The 20,000-nt window shown below is 34.2% G+C and overlaps 2 protein-coding genes and 15 non-coding genes across 19 annotated transcripts in view; 7 read left to right on the top strand and 10 right to left on the bottom strand.

Moving 5' to 3' along the window:
- The window catches only part of LOC127881193 (uncharacterized), a 5,395-nt gene extending 513 nt beyond the window's left edge, over positions 1-4,882 (bottom strand). The window contains exons 1-2 of one of the 3 annotated variants that reach the window (XM_052428898.1): positions 4,022-4,710; positions 1-944 (exon numbers count right to left, since the gene is read on the bottom strand). The exon at positions 1-944 is cut by the window's left edge and continues 330 nt beyond it. In XM_052428898.1, coding sequence (XP_052284858.1) covers positions 1-843 — 843 coding nt within the window. In that variant the 5' untranslated portion in view covers positions 844-944; positions 4,022-4,710. Of the gene's footprint in view, positions 945-4,021 lie in introns of all 3 variants that reach the window. The other 2 variants (XM_052428900.1, XM_052428899.1) reach the window with 2 other exon arrangements.
- A 461-nt stretch (positions 4,883-5,343) lies between these two features.
- Positions 5,344-10,825, bottom strand: LOC127881195 (uncharacterized). Its single transcript, XM_052428902.1, has 2 exons — positions 10,355-10,825; positions 5,344-5,958 (listed from the first exon to the last, which is right to left on the bottom strand). The coding sequence occupies exons 1-2, from the start codon at positions 10,823-10,825 to the stop codon at positions 5,857-5,859; spliced, it is 573 nt and encodes a 190-aa protein (XP_052284862.1). The 3' UTR covers positions 5,344-5,856.
- Positions 10,826-10,945, bottom strand: LOC127832752 (U5 spliceosomal RNA). The gene has a single exon (XR_008027110.1). It is a non-coding gene; the product is annotated as a U5 spliceosomal RNA (small nuclear RNA).
- A 975-nt stretch (positions 10,946-11,920) lies between these two features.
- On the top strand, positions 11,921-12,026 carry LOC127832772 (U6 spliceosomal RNA). Its single transcript, XR_008027125.1, has one exon. It is a non-coding gene; the product is annotated as a U6 spliceosomal RNA (small nuclear RNA).
- A 72-nt stretch (positions 12,027-12,098) lies between these two features.
- LOC127832912 (U5 spliceosomal RNA) lies at positions 12,099-12,215 on the bottom strand. The gene has a single exon (XR_008027248.1). It is a non-coding gene; the product is annotated as a U5 spliceosomal RNA (small nuclear RNA).
- A 975-nt stretch (positions 12,216-13,190) lies between these two features.
- LOC127832770 (U6 spliceosomal RNA) lies at positions 13,191-13,296 on the top strand. The gene has a single exon (XR_008027123.1). It is a non-coding gene; the product is annotated as a U6 spliceosomal RNA (small nuclear RNA).
- A 72-nt stretch (positions 13,297-13,368) lies between these two features.
- LOC127832904 (U5 spliceosomal RNA) lies at positions 13,369-13,485 on the bottom strand. Its single transcript, XR_008027240.1, has one exon. It is a non-coding gene; the product is annotated as a U5 spliceosomal RNA (small nuclear RNA).
- A 975-nt stretch (positions 13,486-14,460) lies between these two features.
- On the top strand, positions 14,461-14,566 carry LOC127832769 (U6 spliceosomal RNA). Its single transcript, XR_008027122.1, has one exon. It is a non-coding gene; the product is annotated as a U6 spliceosomal RNA (small nuclear RNA).
- A 72-nt stretch (positions 14,567-14,638) lies between these two features.
- LOC127832911 (U5 spliceosomal RNA) lies at positions 14,639-14,755 on the bottom strand. The gene has a single exon (XR_008027247.1). It is a non-coding gene; the product is annotated as a U5 spliceosomal RNA (small nuclear RNA).
- Positions 14,756-15,730: 975 nt separating this feature from the next.
- On the top strand, positions 15,731-15,836 carry LOC127832768 (U6 spliceosomal RNA). Its single transcript, XR_008027121.1, has one exon. It is a non-coding gene; the product is annotated as a U6 spliceosomal RNA (small nuclear RNA).
- A 72-nt stretch (positions 15,837-15,908) lies between these two features.
- On the bottom strand, positions 15,909-16,025 carry LOC127832903 (U5 spliceosomal RNA). Its single transcript, XR_008027239.1, has one exon. It is a non-coding gene; the product is annotated as a U5 spliceosomal RNA (small nuclear RNA).
- A 975-nt stretch (positions 16,026-17,000) lies between these two features.
- On the top strand, positions 17,001-17,106 carry LOC127832767 (U6 spliceosomal RNA). Its single transcript, XR_008027120.1, has one exon. It is a non-coding gene; the product is annotated as a U6 spliceosomal RNA (small nuclear RNA).
- A 72-nt stretch (positions 17,107-17,178) lies between these two features.
- Positions 17,179-17,295, bottom strand: LOC127832910 (U5 spliceosomal RNA). The gene has a single exon (XR_008027246.1). It is a non-coding gene; the product is annotated as a U5 spliceosomal RNA (small nuclear RNA).
- A 975-nt stretch (positions 17,296-18,270) lies between these two features.
- On the top strand, positions 18,271-18,376 carry LOC127832766 (U6 spliceosomal RNA). Its single transcript, XR_008027119.1, has one exon. It is a non-coding gene; the product is annotated as a U6 spliceosomal RNA (small nuclear RNA).
- Positions 18,377-18,448: 72 nt separating this feature from the next.
- LOC127832902 (U5 spliceosomal RNA) lies at positions 18,449-18,565 on the bottom strand. The gene has a single exon (XR_008027238.1). It is a non-coding gene; the product is annotated as a U5 spliceosomal RNA (small nuclear RNA).
- A 975-nt stretch (positions 18,566-19,540) lies between these two features.
- On the top strand, positions 19,541-19,646 carry LOC127832765 (U6 spliceosomal RNA). The gene has a single exon (XR_008027118.1). It is a non-coding gene; the product is annotated as a U6 spliceosomal RNA (small nuclear RNA).
- Positions 19,647-19,718: 72 nt separating this feature from the next.
- On the bottom strand, positions 19,719-19,835 carry LOC127832908 (U5 spliceosomal RNA). Its single transcript, XR_008027244.1, has one exon. It is a non-coding gene; the product is annotated as a U5 spliceosomal RNA (small nuclear RNA).
- Between the last annotated feature and the right edge of the window lie 165 nt (positions 19,836-20,000).

The following is a 20,000-nucleotide window of genomic DNA, read 5'->3' as shown; positions in this document are numbered from 1 at the left end:
GTTTTCAATCGTAAGTATATCAATTAAATATAAAACAGTTTTGTTTAAAGGGGAGGTAAACAAACAATCTATAAATAAATGTTGGGCAGTTTCGTCACAATTACAAAAAGTACATTTCTTTTTTGCATGGTTAAACTTTTTATCGTATAAATATTTATTTACATACACAACAGAATGCGCTAACCTAAAACAAGTATTCCTACACACAGGATCAACTGCCATGGAAAATATATTTCTAAATGTATTTTTAAAATCAATTAATGGAAATTCTTTATTACATTTTGGAATATATTCATTATTTGGATTTATTAAAAATGTATATATTTCTTTTACAGACCACTGTTTAAAATTTTCAGTTTGAACATCCTTTATAAATTTACGAAATACCCTTAAACATTCAACATAAAAAGAAGGAACAAATTCACTGTGGGGTTCACTGTTACTATGTAATGAAGGATTAAATTTTCTAAGTTGCATACCTATCCAATACCTTGTAAAATATACCCAAGGAGATTTATAATCATTTAACAGTTTAAATAAATGTGATAAATAAAATGCATTAATTCTTTGTTGAACATTAGGTACCCGAAGGCCACCTAAAGTGAAGTCTAAAAATAATGTTTTTCGAGCTATTGGTTCGTAAACACTGCCCCATATAAACTTAAAACAACTTTTTTGTATCATATTAATATAGTGACTCGGAATTGTTTGACATTGAACAAAATAAAGAATTTTTGATAGCACATATGTATTTAAAACAGAACTTTTACCTTTAAAAGATTTACATTTATTACACCACAAATTTAATGTATTTGAGAAATTAATATAAGATTCATTGAACATATCATCATCAGTTAAATCATAGCCAAATTTATATCCAAGTAATTTAACATTTTTTACCCATGATATACCAAATGGATGGTCAGACCTGCTTTTCCACTTACCTAAAAACAATCCACAACTTTTATTATAATTTATTTTAGAACCTGAAACTTTTTGAAAATCAGAAACATGACGAAAGAAATGAAACATAGATTTGTCATCTGTTAATACCGATGTATTATCATCGGCATATAAAGACATTTTAACATGAAATTTATTTCCTGGTGTCTGTATACCATTTATATTGTTATCATCTTGAATTATTTTAGCAAATGGTTCAAGACAAAGTACATATAAAAGAGGTGATAATGAACAACCTTGACGAACAGAACGAAATAATGAGAAAGGATCAGATATATGACCATTAACAATTACAGACGATTTAATATCCTTATATAAAATTTTAATCCAAGTTATGAATGTATCTGAAAAACCAAATGAAACAAGTGTATCATAAAGGTAGGACCATGAAACTCTGTCGAACGCCTTTTCCTGGTCTAGACAAATAAAGCAAGCATTTATATTCTTTTGCTCAACATAATCAATAATGTTTCTAATTAAATGTACATTGTCAAAAATAGAACGACCTGGAACAGAACATGTTTGAGAAATACCAATGATCGAGTCTAAAACCTTACCTAATCTATTTGCTAATATTTTTGATAAAATTTTTCTATCAATATTTAAAAGAGAAATAGGTCTATAATTTTTAACTGATGTTTTATTATTTGGATCTTTGCATAATAATGTAATATAAGATATTTTTTGTGATTCAGACATATGGCCTAAATCAAAACATGTATTGTATAATTGTAATAAAATATTGCCAAATAAATGGAAGAATTTAATGTAAATAAAGGAAGTTAAACCATCACTACCTGGACTTTTAGTGTGATCCATATCTTTTAAAGCTAATTTAATTTCATCTAATGATAAGGGGCTATTTAACATAGTATTATCATCCTTTGATACTTGAGGTAAATTATTAAAAAATTTATCATTAAATGATGCATCTACTTGCTCTTCCGTATACAGTTCTTTATAAAATGTTTTAAATGAATTTAAAATGTCATCAGTTGATTTTTTATCAACTCCACCATCAATAATATGGTGTATAATTTTGTTATTACCATTTTTAAATTCCTTGTTATGATAAAATGTACTAGAGTTTTCATTATTATTTAAAATATGTATTTTACTTCTTATATATGCCCCTTTATATAAATTGTCTTGAAGTTTATTTAATTTATCTTTAATATCGATTTTTTCCGAAATATCAATACAATGTTTATATTGTTTAACTAGTTTTTTGATTTCGTCAAAAGATTTTTTATTTTTTGACTTGCTATAATCAATACAGAAATCTTTAATTTGTGTTTTTAAAATGTCCCACCACTCTAAAGTTATATTTTCAGTTCTACTGATAATTTTAAAATAATATTCAAAAGCAGAGACAAAATCTTCATCTTCAAAAATTGAATTGTTTAATTTCCAGTATGATTTACCAATGTTTATGCTATTAAATGTATTATTATTTTCAAAATTTATAGTTAAACTAACAAAATCATGATCTGAAAATGGACATGGAATAATATCTACGTTTTTACATTGTTCAATAAGTGACTTTTCAATATAAATTCTGTCTAAACGACATGAAATAGATTCTGTTAAACATTTCCTACCCCAAGTTGTTATTACTTTATCTGGATTAAGTTGTCTATAAATATCTGTTAATTTAAATGTTTCAACTATTTGTTTGAAAACTTTACAACCTTTTATTGTATCAATAAATGTACCTCCTATTTTATCTAAGAGTGGGTTTAAAATGAAGTTAAAGTCTCCTAAAATAATTAATTTGTTTGATGACACTAAATAATGTTTAATTGATTCAAAAAAAATATTTCTGTCACCTGGTTTATTCGGTGCATAAATATTACAAATTTTAAAATAATCATTTAAGTATTGTATATCTAAGGAAATGAAACGACCATCAAAATCAATTTGAAATTTAGAACATTTAATATTCGTATCATTTACGATTATACAACATCCGCAAGAAAGGTTATTAGAAAAATTCCATACATAAAAGTATTCTTTTGATATTAAAGTTTCTATTTGTTTCGACATTTTGTAATTATCTACATGGGTTTCTTGTATGCATAATATATTAATTTTATTAATTAAAATGTAATCTTTAATGAAGGTTTGTTTTTTTGTGGATCGAAATCCGTTAATATTTATAGTTTCTATTTTTAACTCCATGTTCTAGTTTATAACTCAGGTTGTAGTTAAAAGAAAAAATGGCGACGTCCATGATTTAGTGTTAGGATAGAAAAACCGATAATAGCGTTTAAAAGATTTAAACCAGGTAGAAAAGAGACTCGGCCAACGATTTTGTAAACTCGCTGTAATGAATATACTACGTACCGAAGTAATGTTGGAAAAAGATAGATGTGCTCATATTTACCACGAGGATATTGGAAAAGGATTAAAGATATATTGTTGCTGTGTATTGTGTTTAAAAAAGGTGTTTTATAATAGATATGGATTGAGTATACATAACGGTGAAAAGTGTTTACACACACTGGCATATGAACGTCCTTTATACGTTTATACAAAATAAAAAATGCATTTATGTTATATAAGATTTTAAAGTAATAGTTTTTAATTGCATATATATACATACTATTTACATAGATTTTATTTATACATATGCTGTATTTTATAACAAAAAGTATACTATATATAATGTGAAGACATGAACTGTTAAATATGCTAATATATCGGACACACAGATTGTCTGTGTGCTCGGTATATAAGCCAACATTATATTTTAAGACATAAAATATAATGGTAAATATACATACAAATGAACTATTTACACTAGGTAATATTAAACATTGATTGTAAACAGTTATTGGTATTTGTAAAAAGGGGTTTATGAAATTGTTATTATATTTTGTAAAAAGGGAGTTTATTCAGCAGGGGTCATAACAAGATCTTGGGAATCTAAATCAATAACTAGTGGGTGTTCTTCCAAATCATCTGGGTCTATATCTAAAACTTTGAACTTGTTCTTAGGCATAGGGGTCATGTCCTCATTGCTATCTGCTTTCCTCCCTCTTTTTGAGCCCCTTACCTCTGTTTCTACATCCATTTCTTGTATATTCTCTCCATTTTTCTTTCTTCCCTGGCTCTTTCCTTTCTTCTTACTCCCCACCGTCTCAAAGCCCTCGTCATCAATCTTCTTCTGTTCTGGTTGGTCTGTATGCTTTTCTGTTTCCTTTCGTTTCTCACCATCTGTCTGTTTCTCTCCGTCTGTCTTTTTCTCTGGTGTATTGTCCTTGTTGTTTTCTGAAACACTTACTTTTTCTTTAAAAATGGCATTGATATTTTGGGGGCAAGTGTTTCGGACGTGCCCAACCTCTTGGCAATAGAGACAAAGGGGCTGCCGTCCCCTCATGGTAATCAAGGCCCTTGTGCCACACTCAAATTGAATTATGTGTGGAATGGACTCCTGCTGAACTCTGTCACACTCCACCGTGACCACACGCACCCCAGAGTGGGTACTAAAATCTCCTATTTTCAAAGAATCATATTCGACCGACATAACAGTTCCAAATTTTTCAAAAATATCAGCTATGACCTTGTCGTTAACGAATGCCGGCAGCCAATGAATTCTACACGATACAATTTGCTTTCCATACTTTACAAATCTGTATTGTACTCCTTGGTGAGACACAGATGATTGCATTTGTATTCTATTTAAAAACGAGATACACTTATCTTTTGTCTTGAAGGTCACATCGTACTGTGAAGATCCGGGAGGTCCAGACGCCAGCCATTCGATGTCAGTATCAGATACGCCATTCTTCATTAAAACGTTTACAACTCCCTGCATACTGCATCCTCGTTTCCCTTGTGCTTTCACTGTCCTCTCCATCGACTCCGTCCGTAAAGAATCTCCTGTCAACGCTGGCATATGCAATACCGTCATCATTCTTAAAGTTCGGAAATCTTTAGTAAAAGGCGAAAGATTTTTTTTTTTTTTTCTTTTTCATAAAACTTTATTCATGACGTACCCTGGGGTGTAGATTGCCCCAGGTACCCGCTAAAAGAACTAAATGTGAAATAACAAATGTATGGTGACTTATTATAATATTTAACAAGATTAACAAAGTTATAAGAAACAAAATTATGTTTTTCACAATTTACAAACAGTCTTTTGCACGTCTGCACGTTTAATTAATATTCAGTCTTTGTTCACATCTGCACGATTATATGATTTTATTGTAAAATTTATATGATGTTATTGTAAAACAGAACACAATGATAGCTTTTAACAAATAAAAGTCACCATCTTAAATTTAAGCGGGTCTTTATTAGTATTGTGTATTGAGTTTATATCCTTGATTATAAAACGAGTAATGTATCCACACTTCCTTATTAATTGTAAAGAATAACGAAAAGAAACATATAAGGTTGTACATTTAAATGAAAAAACTATAATGAAATAAAATGTGGTTCCCAGCGAACCACCTCAGGTCATGCACGGGCACTTCCTGTGATGGTCCGCCAGGATCATGATATATAGTCTACAGCTGCCCTGGATGATGGAGTTGAGGCACGTGACAGCCTTCGGTACAACTACTCACCCGCCTCAACCCCACCATCCAGTTAAGCCTGAACAAGTGTGAAAAAGCATGTATAATATGAAATATATTTTTTGAAATGAAACTCAATACGCAAGAAAGGTTAGTACAGTGTTCCTATGTCCTACATGAATGTAAATGAGGCAATGGTATAGCGTATATACATAGTGATGAAACATGAGTGATAATGAAATTCAATGAATGAAATGAGATGAGCCCATGACCGGGTTACACAGTATATGATATATGATTGAAATGATTCATAGGAACATTGATGATAACAGTGATGATACATATATAAATACATCAATACAAAAACTCATCACACAAATGACACAAAACACTGTATCACTTTGTTGTTCTCTCTCTCTGACCCAGGATGACAACCCGAGCACCGGCTCCCCACATCCTCGCTGCTGTCATCCTGAAATCAGAGAGAAAACGCAACAGCAGAAAACAAGTAAAATATTATAAATATGTTAAGTAATTTTGGTAATCAAGTTCTCTATGAAAAACAATATTTTCATTGGTTGTGTGACATAATCCACCCCAATATAAATAAAAGAAATCCTGTGTTAAGCGATGAAAATCTAATGTAATTCTATATTTTATTCTATTTATAAATTTAATAATTAAGTCTAAGGGAGATAATAATATTTTTTCATGTTTGACGGAATTCCTACATGTCCAAATAATATGTCTTGATTCTGACAAAAATATTAAATATACATATTTTAATTCAATACTTCCAACATTTTTTACATCAAAAAAATGGAACCATTTAGGATTAATATTAATGTTTTCAATCGTAAGTATATCAATTAAATATAAAACAGTTTTGTTTAAAGGGGAGGTAAACAAACAATCTATAAATAAATGTTGGGCAGTTTCGTCACAATTACAAAAAGTACATTTCTTTTTTGCATGGTTAAACTTTTTATCGTATAAATATTTATTTACATACACAACAGAATGCGCTAACCTAAAACAAGTATTCCTACACACAGGATCAACTGCCATGGAAAATATATTTCTAAATGTATTTTTAAAATCAATTAATGGAAATTCTTTATTACATTTTGGAATATATTCATTATTTGGATTTATTAAAAATGTATATATTTCTTTTACAGACCACTGTTTAAAATTTTCAGTTTGAACATCCTTTATAAATTTACGAAATACCCTTAAACATTCAACATAAAAAGAAGGAACAAATTCACTGTGGGGTTCACTGTTACTATGTAATGAAGGATTAAATTTTCTAAGTTGCATACCTATCCAATACCTTGTAAAATATACCCAAGGAGATTTATAATCATTTAACAGTTTAAATAAATGTGATAAATAAAATGCATTAATTCTTTGTTGAACATTAGGTACCCGAAGGCCACCTAAAGTGAAGTCTAAAAATAATGTTTTTCGAGCTATTGGTTCGTAAACACTGCCCCATATAAACTTAAAACAACTTTTTTGTATCATATTAATATAGTGACTCGGAATTGTTTGACATTGAACAAAATAAAGAATTTTTGATAGCACATATGTATTTAAAACAGAACTTTTACCTTTAAAAGATTAACATTTATTACACCACAAATTTAATGTATTTGAGAAATTAATATAAGATTCATTGAACATATCATCATCAGTTAAATCATAGCCAAATTTATATCCAAGTAATTTAACATTTTTTACCCATGATATACCAAATGGATGGTCAGACCTGCTTTTCCACTTACCTAAAAACAATCCACAACTTTTATTATAATTTATTTTAGAACCTGAAACTTTTTGAAAATCAGAAACATGACGAAAGAAATGAAACATAGATTTGTCATCTGTTAATACCGATGTATTATCATCGGCATATAAAGACATTTTAACATGAAATTTATTTCCTGGTGTCTGTATACCATTTATATTGTTATCATCTTGAATTATTTTAGCAAATGGTTCAAGACAAAGTACATATAAAAGAGGTGATAATGAACAACCTTGACGAACAGAACGAAATAATGAGAAAGGATCAGATATATGACCATTAACAATTACAGACGATTTAATATCCTTATATAAAATTTTAATCCAAGTTATGAATGTATCTGAAAAACCAAATGAAACAAGTGTATCATAAAGGTAGGACCATGAAACTCTGTCGAACGCCTTTTCCTGGTCTAGACAAATAAAGCAAGCATTTATATTCTTTTGCTCAACATAATCAATAATGTTTCTAATTAAATGTACATTGTCAAAAATAGAACGACCTGGAACAGAACATGTTTGAGAAATACCAATGATCGAGTCTAAAACCTTACCTAATCTATTTGCTAATATTTTTGATAAAATTTTTCTATCAATATTTAAAAGAGAAATAGGTCTATAATTTTTAACTGATGTTTTATTATTTGGATCTTTGCATAATAATGTAATATAAGATATTTTTTGTGATTCAGACATATGGCCTAAATCAAAACATGTATTGTATAATTGTAATAAAATATTGCCAAATAAATGGAAGAATTTAATGTAAATAAAGGAAGTTAAACCATCACTACCTGGACTTTTAGTGTGATCCATATCTTTTAAAGCTAATTTAATTTCATCTAATGATAAGGGGCTATTTAACATAGTATTATCATCCTTTGATACTTGAGGTAAATTATTTAAAAAGTTATCATTAAATGATGCATCTACTTGCTCTTCCGTATACAGTTCTTTATAAAATGTTTTAAATGAATTTAAAATGTCATCAGTTGATTTTTTATCAACTCCACCATCAATAATATGGTGTATAATTTTGTTATTACCATTTTTAAATTCCTTGTTATGATAAAATGTACTAGAGTTTTCATTATTATTTAAAATATGTATTTTACTTCTTATATATGCCCCTTTATATAAATTGTCTTGAAGTTTATTTAATTTATCTTTAATATCGATTTTTTCCGAAATATCAATACAATGTTTATATTGTTTAACTAGTTTTTTGATTTCGTCAAAAGATTTTTTATTTTTTGACTTGCTATAATCAATACAGAAATCTTTAATTTGTGTTTTTAAAATGTCCCACCACTCTAAAGTTATATTTTCAGTTCTACTGATAATTTTAAAATAATATTCAAAAGCAGAGACAAAATCTTCATCTTCAAAAATTGAATTGTTTAATTTCCAGTATGATTTACCAATGTTTATGCTATTAAATGTATTATTATTTTCAAAATTTATAGTTAAACTAACAAAATCATGATCTGAAAATGGACATGGAATAATATCTACGTTTTTACATTGTTCAATAAGTGACTTTTCAATATAAATTCTGTCTAAACGACATGAAATAGATTCTGTTAAACATTTCCTACCCCAAGTTGTTATTACTTTATCTGGATTAAGTTGTCTATAAATATCTGTTAATTTAAATGTTTCAACTATTTGTTTGAAAACTTTACAACCTTTTATTGTATCAATAAATGTACCTCCTATTTTATCTAAGAGTGGGTTTAAAATGAAGTTAAAGTCTCCTAAAATAATTAATTTGTTTGATGACACTAAATAATGTTTAATTGATTCAAAAAAAAATATTTCTGTCACCTGGTTTATTCGGTGCATAAATATTACAAATTTTAAAATAATCATTTAAGTATTGTATATCTAAGGAAATGAAACGACCATCAAAATCAATTTGAAATTTAGAACATTTAATATTCGTATCATTTACGATTATACAACATCCGCAAGAAAGGTTATTAGAAAAATTCCATACATAAAAGTATTCTTTTGATATTAAAGTTTCTATTTGTTTCGACATTTTGTAATTATCTACATGGGTTTCTTGTATGCATAATATATTTATTTTATTAATTAAAATGTAATCTTTAATGAAGGTTTGTTTTTTTGTGGATCGAAATCCGTTAATATTTATAGTTTCTATTTTTAACTCCATGTTCTAGTTTATAACTCAGGTTGTAGTTAAAAGAAAAAATGGCGACGTCCATGATTTAGTGTTAGGATAGAAAAACCGATAATAGCGTTTAAAAGATTTAAACCAGGTAGAAAAGAGACTCGGCCAACGATTTTGTAAACTCGCTGTAATGAATATACTACGTACCGAAGTAATGTTGGAAAAAGATAGATGTGCTCATATTTACCACGAGGATATTGGAAAAGGATTAAAGATATATTGTTGCTGTGTATTGTGTTTAAAAAAGGTGTTTTATAATAGATATGGATTGAGTATACATAACGGTGAAAAGTGTTTACACACACTGGCATATGAACGTTCTTTATACGTTTATATAAAATAAAAAATGCATTTATGTTATATAAGATTTTAAAGTAATAGTTTTTAATTGCATATATATACATACTATTTACATAGATTTTATTTACACATATGCTGTATTTTATAACAAAAAGTATACTATATACAATGTGAAGACATGAACTGTTAAATATGCTAATATATCGGACACACAGATTGTCTGTGTGCTCGGTATATAAGCCAACATTATATTTTAAGACATAAAATATAATGGTAAATATACATACAAATGAACTATTTACACTAGGTAATATTAAACATTGATTGTAAACAGTTATTGGTATTTGTAAAAAGGGGTTTATGAAATTGTTATTATATTTTGTAAAAAGGGAGTTTATTCAGCAGGGGTCATAACAAGATCTTGGGAATCTAAATCAATAACTAGTGGGTGTTCTTCCAAATCATCTGGGTCTATATCTAAAACTTTGAACTTGTTCTTAGGCATAGGGGTCATGTCCTCATTACTATCTGCTTTCCTCCCTCTTTTTGAGCCCCTTACCTCTGTTTCTACATCCATTTCTTGTATATTCTCTCCATTTTTCTTTCTTCCCTGGCTCTTTCCTTTCTTCTTACTCCCCACCGTCTCAAAGCCCTCGTCATCAATCTTCTTCTGTTCTGGTTGGTCTGTATGCTTTTCTGTTTCCTTTCGTTTCTCACCATCTGTCTGTTTCTCTCCGTCTGTCTTTTTCTCTGGTGTATTGTCCTTGTTGTTTTCTGAAACACTTACTTTTTCTTTAAAAATGGCATTGATATTTTGGGGGCAAGTGTTTCGGACGTGCCCAACCTCTTGGCAATAGAGACAAAGGGGCTGCCGTCCCCTCATGGTAATCAAGGCCCTTGTGCCACACTCAAATTGAATTATGTGTGGAATGGACTCCTGCTGAACTCTGTCACACTCCACCGTGACCACACGCACCCCAGAGTGGGTACTAAAATCTCCTATTTTCAAAGAATCATATTCGACCGACATAACAGTTCCAAATTTTTCAAAAATATCAGCTATGACCTTGTCGTTAACGAATGTTAATAATAACGGAAATCTTTAGTAAAAGGCGAAAGATTTTTTCGTGACTGTAGTGAAACCAGAGTTGTTAAAGAGGGAACGCCCGTGCATTGATTGATGTACTGAACCTGTATATCAGCTCGCAGGTTACGCTCTGCAGTGTTCCGCTACGAACGCCAATCACGAGAGTTCCTATTAAGGTTACAGTATACTAAATAATCGTTTCATGTAGGGCTGTACTCTCTAAAAAAATATCATAGTTGACAGGAAGGCATGCTTTACACTTTAAACTATCGTTCGGGTTTTATCTTTCGGAGATAATGGTAGGGCATGAATAGGTGTTCACTACTGAATCCCTGAAATATGATAAACTTGAAGACTATAGTAAAGCAGTGCACTGAAAAAGGTTACATTCCACTAAGAAACGGCCGAAAACAAAAGTTGCAAAAACAGTCGATTTTGATTCGTGTCAAGTTCTTGCTTGGTTTGAACATGGCGTACCTTTTGTATTGCATAAATCGATTCCGCTTAGAATGGCCTTTAAGAAAAGGTATTGTTATGGGGTCTCTATGTGCAAAATGTTGCACTTATTTTCGCTTAAAGTTGTCGCGCTTTTACATTGAATTATACAGGGAAACTATTTAGTATATTATGACCGACCTTAATAGTGAAGCCATTGTAAACGCACAGCTATTGGCTGGAAAACGCTATTAATAGTGAAGCTATTGTATACGTACAGCTTTTGTTCGGAAAACACAACACGTCGTGGCTAAAAATAGACTGGTAAAATTAGTACAGTGCGTCGCAATGTTTAACATTTACCATTCACAGCTGCGCTCTTCTGTTCCGTTGCACGCGATTGAAACGATGTCGGCATCTCATTCGCGTATCCTAGTACGCTGCGACCGTAGAAAGCGAATATACACTGCCGGCCGAAATACCTCTAGGTAAGTATCTGAGGCGGAACACACGCATACGGGCATTTTAGCGCGCATTTGAACCTGCAAAAGTGTGCATCAGATAGCAACACATATATACAGCATTATGGCAACGTCCTTTTTCGTACTGCTTCGGCAGTACATATACTAAAATTGGAACGATACAGAGAAGATTAGCATGGCCCCTGCGCAAGGATGACACGCAAATTCGTGAAGCGTTCCATATTTTTTAGAACAAACAATATATTTAGACTCGGGTGCCTAGCTGCCACCAAGGTTTATGTATTGACACATTATCGCATATCCTGAATTAACAGGACTTCAGAAATAAGTCTATAGACTCATTGAATGTTCCACTGCACGGAAATCTTTAGTAAAAGGCGAAAGATTTATGCGTGACTGTAGTGAAACCAGAGTTGTTAAAGAGGGAACGCCCGTGCATTGGTTGATGTACTGAACCTGTATATCAGCTCGCAGGTTACGCTCTGCAGTGTTCCGCTACGAACGCCAATCACGAGAGTTCCTATTAAGGTTACAGTATACTAAATAATCGTTTCATGTAGGGCTGTACTCTCTAAAAAAAATATCATAGTTGACAGGAAGGCATGCTTTACACTTTAAACTATCGTTCGGGTTTTATCTTTCGGAGATAATGGTAGGGCATGAATAGGTGTTCACTACTGAATCCCTGAAATATGATAAACTTGAAGACTATAGTAAAGCAGTGCACTAAAAAAGGTTACATTCCACTAAGAAACGGCCGAAAACAGAAGTTGCAAAAACAGTCGATTTTGATTCGTGTCAAGTTCTTGCTTGGTTTGAACATGGCGTATCTTTTTTATTGCATAAATCGATTCCGCTTAGAATGGCCTTTAAGAAAAGGTATTGTTATGGGGTCTCTATGTGCAAAATGTTGCACTTATTTTCGCTTAAAGTTGTCGCGCTTTTACATTGAATTATACAGGAAAACTATTTAGTATATTATGACCGACCTTAATAGTGAAGCCATTGTAAACGCACAGCTATTGGCTGGAAAACGCTATTAATAGTGAAGCTATTGTATACGTACAGCTTTTGTTCGGAAAACACAACACGTCGTGGCTAAAAATAGACTGGTAAAATTAGTACAGTGCGTCGCAATGTTTAACATTTACCATTCACAGCTGCGCTCTTCTGTTCCGTTGCACGCGATTGAAACGATGTCGGCATCTCATTCGCGTATCCTAGTACGCTGCGACCGTAGAAAGCGAATATACACTGCCGGCCGGAATACCTCTAGGTAAGTATCTGAGGCGGAACACACGCATACGGGCATTTTAGCGCGCATTTGAACCTGCAAAAGTGTGCATCAGATAGCAACACATATATACAGCATTATGGCAACGTCCTTTTTCGTACTGCTTCGGCAGTACATATACTAAAATTGGAACGATACAGAGAAGATTAGCATGGCCCCTGCGCAAGGATGACACGCAAATTCGTGAAGCGTTCCATATTTTTTAGAACAAACAATATATTTAGACTCGGATGCCTAGCTGCTACCAAGGTTTATGTATTGACACATTATCGCATATCCTGAATTAACAGGACTTCAGAAATAAGTCTATAGACTCATTGAATGTTCCACTGCACGGAAATCTTTAGTAAAAGGCGAAAGATTTATACGTGACTGTAGTGAAACCAGAGTTGTTAAAGAGGGAACGCCCGTGCATTTGTTGATGTACTGAACCTGTATATCAGCTCGCAGGTTACGCTCTGCAGTGTTCCGCTACGAACGCCAATCACGAGAGTTCCTATTAAGGTTACAGTATACTAAATAATCGTTTCATGTAGGGCTGTACTCTCTAAAAAAAATATCATAGTTGACAGGAAGGCATGCTTTACACTTTAAACTATCGTTCGGGTTTTATCTTTCGGAGATAATGGTAGGGCATGAATAGGTGTTCACTACTGAATCCCTGAAATATGATAAACTTGAAGACTATAGTAAAGCAGTGCACTGAAAAAGGTTGCATTCCACTAAGAAACGGCCGAAAACAAAAGTTGCAAAAACAGTCGATTTTGATTCGTGTCAAGTTCTTGCTTGGTTTGAACATGGCGTACCTTTTGTATTGCATAAATCGATTCCGCTTAGAATGGCCTTTAAGAAAAGGTATTGTTATGGGGTCTCTATGTGCAAAATGTTGCACTTATTTTCGCTTAAAGTTGTCGCGCTTTTACATTGAATTATACAGGGAAACTATTTAGTATATTATGACCGACCTTAATAGTGAAGCCATTGTAAACGCACAGCTATTGGCTGGAAAACGCTATTAATAGTGAAGCTATTGTATACGTACAGCTTTTGTTCGGAAAACACAACACGTCGTGGCTAAAAATAGACTGGTAAAATTAGTACAGTGCGTCGCAATGTTTAACATTTACCATTCACAGCTGCGCTCTTCTGTTCCGTTGCACGCGATTGAAACGATGTCGGCATCTCATTCGCGTATCCTAGTACGCTGCGACCGTAGAAAGCGAATATACACTGCCGGCCGAAATACCTCTAGGTAAGTATCTGAGGCGGAACACACGCATACGGGCATTTTAGCGCGCATTTGAACCTGCAAAAGTGTGCATCAGATAGCAACACATATATACAGCATTATGGCAACGTCCTTTTTCGTACTGCTTCGGCAGTACATATACTAAAATTGGAACGATACAGAGAAGATTAGCATGGCCCCTGCGCAAGGATGACACGCAAATTCGTGAAGCGTTCCATATTTTTTAGATCAAACAATATATTTAGACTCGGGTGCCTAGCTGCCACCAAGGTTTATGTATTGACACATTATCGCATATCCTGAATTAACAGGACTTCAGAAATAAGTCTATAGACTCATTGAATGTTCCACTGCACGGAAATCTTTAGTAAAAGGCGAAAGATTTATGCGTGACTGTAGTGAAACCAGAGTTGTTAAAGAGGGAACGCCCGTGCATTGGTTGATGTACTGAACCTGTATATCAGCTCGCAGGTTACGCTCTGCAGTGTTCCGCTACGAACGCCAATCACGAGAGTTCCTATTAAGGTTACAGTATACTAAATAATCGTTTCATGTAGGGCTGTACTCTCTAAAAAAAATATCATAGTTGACAGGAAGGCATGCTTTACACTTTAAACTATCGTTCGGGTTTTATCTTTCGGAGATAATGGTAGGGCATGAATAGGTGTTCACTACTGAATCCCTGAAATATGATAAACTTGAAGACTATAGTAAAGCAGTGCACTAAAAAAGGTTACATTCCACTAAGAAACGGCCGAAAACAGAAGTTGCAAAAACAGTCGATTTTGATTCGTGTCAAGTTCTTGCTTGGTTTGAACATGGCGTATCTTTTTTATTGCATAAATCGATTCCGCTTAGAATGGCCTTTAAGAAAAGGTATTGTTATGGGGTCTCTATGTGCAAAATGTTGCACTTATTTTCGCTTAAAGTTGTCGCGCTTTTACATTGAATTATACAGGAAAACTATTTAGTATATTATGACCGACCTTAATAGTGAAGCCATTGTAAACGCACAGCTATTGGCTGGAAAACGCTATTAATAGTGAAGCTATTGTATACGTACAGCTTTTGTTCGGAAAACACAACACGTCGTGGCTAAAAATAGACTGGTAAAATTAGTACAGTGCGTCGCAATGTTTAACATTTACCATTCACAGCTGCGCTCTTCTGTTCCGTTGCACGCGATTGAAACGATGTCGGCATCTCATTCGCGTATCCTAGTACGCTGCGACCGTAGAAAGCGAATATACACTGCCGGCCGGAATACCTCTAGGTAAGTATCTGAGGCGGAACACACGCATACGGGCATTTTAGCGCGCATTTGAACCTGCAAAAGTGTGCATCAGATAGCAACACATATATACAGCATTATGGCAACGTCCTTTTTCGTACTGCTTCGGCAGTACATATACTAAAATTGGAACGATACAGAGAAGATTAGCATGGCCCCTGCGCAAGGATGACACGCAAATTCGTGAAGCGTTCCATATTTTTTAGAACAAACAATATATTTAGACTCGGATGCCTAGCTGCTACCAAGGTTTATGTATTGACACATTATCGCATATCCTGAATTAACAGGACTTCAGAAATAAGTCTATAGACTCATTGAATGTTCCACTGCACGGAAATCTTTAGTAAAAGGCGAAAGATTTATACGTGACTGTAGTGAAACCAGAGTTGTTAAAGAGGGAACGCCCGTGCATTTGTTGATGTACTGAACCTGTATATCAGCTCGCAGGTTACGCTCTGCAGTGTTCCGCTACGAACGCCAATCACGAGAGTTCCTATTAAGGTTACAGTATACTAAATAATCGTTTCATGTAGGGCTGTACTCTCTAAAAAAAATATCATAGTTGACAGGAAGGCATGCTTTACACTTTAAACTATCGTTCGGGTTTTATCTTTCGGAGATAATGGTAGGGCATGAATAGGTGTTCACTACTGAATCCCTGAAATATGATAAACTTGAAGACTATAGTAAAGCAGTGCACTGAAAAAGGTTACATTCCACTAAGAAACGGCCGAAAACAAAAGTTGCAAAAACAGTCGATTTTGATTCGTGTCAAGTTCTTGCTTGGTTTGAACATGGCGTACCTTTTGTATTGCATAAATCGATTCCGCTTAGAATGGCCTTTAAGAAAAGGTATTGTTATGGGGTCTCTATGTGCAAAATGTTGCACTTATTTTCGCTTAAAGTTGTCGCGCTTTTACATTGAATTATACAGGGAAACTATTTAGTATATTATGACCGACCTTAATAGTGAAGCCATTGTAAACGCACAGCTATTGGCTGGAAAACGCTATTAATAGTGAAGCTATTGTATACGTACAGCTTTTGTTCGGAAAACACAACACGTCGTGGCTAAAAATAGACTGGTAAAATTAGTACAGTGCGTCGCAATGTTTAACATTTACCATTCACAGCTGCGCTCTTCTGTTCCGTTGCACGCGATTGAAACGATGTCGGCATCTCATTCGCGTATCCTAGTACGCTGCGACCGTAGAAAGCGAATATACACTGCCGGCCGAAATACCTCTAGGTAAGTATCTGAGGCGGAACACACGCATACGGGCATTTTAGCGCGCATTTGAACCTGCAAAAGTGTGCATCAGATAGCAACACATATATACAGCATTATGGCAACGTCCTTTTTCGTACTGCTTCGGCAGTACATATACTAAAATTGGAACGATACAGAGAAGATTAGCATGGCCCCTGCGCAAGGATGACACGCAAATTCGTGAAGCGTTCCATATTTTTTAGAACAAACAATATATTTAGACTCGGGTGCCTAGCTGCCACCAAGGTTTATGTATTGACACATTATCGCATATCCTGAATTAACAGGACTTCAGAAATAAGTCTATAGACTCATTGAATGTTCCACTGCACGGAAATCTTTAGTAAAAGGCGAAAGATTTATGCGTGACTGTAGTGAAACCAGAGTTGTTAAAGAGGGAACGCCCGTGCATTGGTTGATGTACTGAACCTGTATATCAGCTCGCAGGTTACGCTCTGCAGTGTTCCGCTACGAACGCCAATCACGAGAGTTCCTATTAAGGTTACAGTATACTAAATAATCGTTTCATGTAGGGCTGTACTCTCTAAAAAAAATATCATAGTTGACAGGAAGGCATGCTTTACACTTTAAACTATCGTTCGGGTTTTATCTTTCGGAGATAATGGTAGGGCATGAATAGGTGTTCACTACTGAATCCCTGAAATATGATAAACTTGAAGACTATAGTAAAGCAGTGCACTGAAAAAAGGTTACATTCCACTAAGAAACGGCCGAAAACAGAAGTTGCAAAAACAGTCGATTTTGATTCGTGTCAAGTTCTTGCTTGGTTTGAACATGGCGTATCTTTTTTATTGCATAAATCGATTCCGCTTAGAATGGCCTTTAAGAAAAGGTATTGTTATGGGGTCTCTATGTGCAAAATGTTGCACTTATTTTCGCTTAAAGTTGTCGCGCTTTTACATTGAATTATACAGGGAAACTATTTAGTATATTATGACCGACCTTAATAGTGAAGCCATTGTAAACGCACAGCTATTGGCTGGAAAACGCTATTAATAGTGAAGCTATTGTATACGTACAGCTTTTGTTCGGAAAACACAACACGTCGTGGCTAAAAATAGACTGGTAAAATTAGTACAGTGCGTCGCAATGTTTAACATTTACCATTCACAGCTGCGCTCTTCTGTTCCGTTGCACGCGATTGAAACGATGTCGGCATCTCATTCGCGTATCCTAGTACGCTGCGACCGTAGAAAGCGAATATACACTGCCGGCCGGAATACCTCTAGGTAAGTATCTGAGGCGGAACACACGCATACGGGCATTTTAGCGCGCATTTGAACCTGCAAAAGTGTGCATCAGATAGCAACACATATATACAGCATTATGGCAACGTCCTTTTCGTACTGCTTCGGCAGTACATATACTAAAATTGGAACGATACAGAGAAGATTAGCATGGCCCCTGCGCAAGGATGACACGCAAATTCGTGAAGCGTTCCATATTTTTTAGAACAAACAATATATTTAGACTCGGATGCCTAGCTGCTACCAAGGTTTATGTATTGACACATTATCGCATATCCTGAATTAACAGGACTTCAGAAATAAGTCTATAGACTCATTGAATGTTCCACTGCACGGAAATCTTTAGTAAAAGGCGAAAGATTTATACGTGACTGTAGTGAAACCAGAGTTGTTAAAGAGGGAACGCCCGTGCATTTGTTGATGTACTGAACCTGTATATCAGCTCGCAGGTTACGCTCTGCAGTGTTCCGCTACGAACGCCAATCACGAGAGTTCCTATTAAGGTTACAGTATACTAAATAATCGTTTCATGTAGGGCTGTACTCTCTAAAAAAAATATCATAGTTGACAGGAAGGCATGCTTTACACTTTAAACTATCGTTCGGGTTTTATCTTTCGGAGATAATGGTAGGGCATGAATAGGTGTTCACTACTGAATCCCTGAAATATGATAAACTTGAAGACTATAGTAAAGCAGTGCACTGAAAAAGGTTACATTCCACTAAGAAACGGCCGAAAACAAAAGTTGCAAAAACAGTCGATTTTGATTCGTGTCAAGTTCTTGCTTGGTTTGAACATGGCGTACCTTTTGTATTGCATAAATCGATTCCGCTTAGAATGGCCTTTAAGAAAAGGTATTGTTATGGGGTCTCTATGTGCAAAATGTTGCACTTATTTTCGCTTAAAGTTGTCGCGCTTTTACATTGAATTATACAGGGAAACTATTTAGTATATTATGACCGACCTTAATAGTGAAGCCATTGTAAACGCACAGCTATTGGCTGGAAAACGCTATTAATAGTGAAGCTATTGTATACGTACAGCTTTTGTTCGGAAAACACAACACGTCGTGGCTAAAAATAGACTGGTAAAATTAGTACAGTGCGTCGCAATGTTTAACATTTACCATTCACAGCTGCGCTCTTCTGTTCCGTTGCACGCGATTGAAACGATGTCGGCATCTCATTCGCGTATCCTAGTACGCTGCGACCGTAGAAAGCGAATATACACTGCCGGCCGAAATACCTCTAGGTAAGTATCTGAGGCGGAACACACGCATACGGGCATTTTAGCGCGCATTTGAACCTGCAAAAGTGTGCATCAGATAGCAACACATATATACAGCATTATGGCAACGTCCTTTTTCGTACTGCTTCGGCAGTACATATACTAAAATTGGAACGATACAGAGAAGATTAGCATGGCCCCTGCGCAAGGATGACACGCAAATTCGTGAAGCGTTCCATATTTTTTAGAACAAACAATATATTTAGACTCGGGTGCCTAGCTGCCACCAAGGTTTATGTATTGACACATTATCGCATATCCTGAATTAACAGGACTTCAGAAATAAGTCTATAGACTCATTGAATGTTCCACTGCACGGAAATCTTTAGTAAAAGGCGAAAGATTTATGCGTGACTGTAGTGAAACCAGAGTTGTTAAAGAGGGAACGCCCGTGCATTGGTTGATGTACTGAACCTGTATATCAGCTCGCAGGTTACGCTCTGCAGTGTTCCGCTACGAACGCCAATCACGAGAGTTCCTATTAAGGTTACAGTATACTAAATAATCGTTTCATGTAGGGCTGTACTCTCTAAAAAAAA

Source organism: Dreissena polymorpha, chromosome 5, assembly GCF_020536995.1.
Source record: "Dreissena polymorpha isolate Duluth1 chromosome 5, UMN_Dpol_1.0, whole genome shotgun sequence".
Classification (NCBI taxonomy): Eukaryota; Metazoa; Mollusca; class Bivalvia; order Myida; family Dreissenidae; genus Dreissena; species Dreissena polymorpha.
Note: the sequence above shows the minus strand (reverse complement) of the source record. Positions and strands in the feature narration are given on the sequence as shown.

Bases quoted from the DNA above. Each gene is read 5' to 3' on its own strand.
- LOC127881195 (XM_052428902.1), bottom strand. From the start codon at position 10,825: ATGTCGGTCGAATATGATTCTTTGAAAATAGGAGATTTTAGTACCCAC. The intron at 5,959-10,354 runs GTAAGGGGCTCA...CTCTGATTTCAG, and splicing joins AAATGGATGTAGAAACAGAG to GATGACAGCAGCGAGGATGT.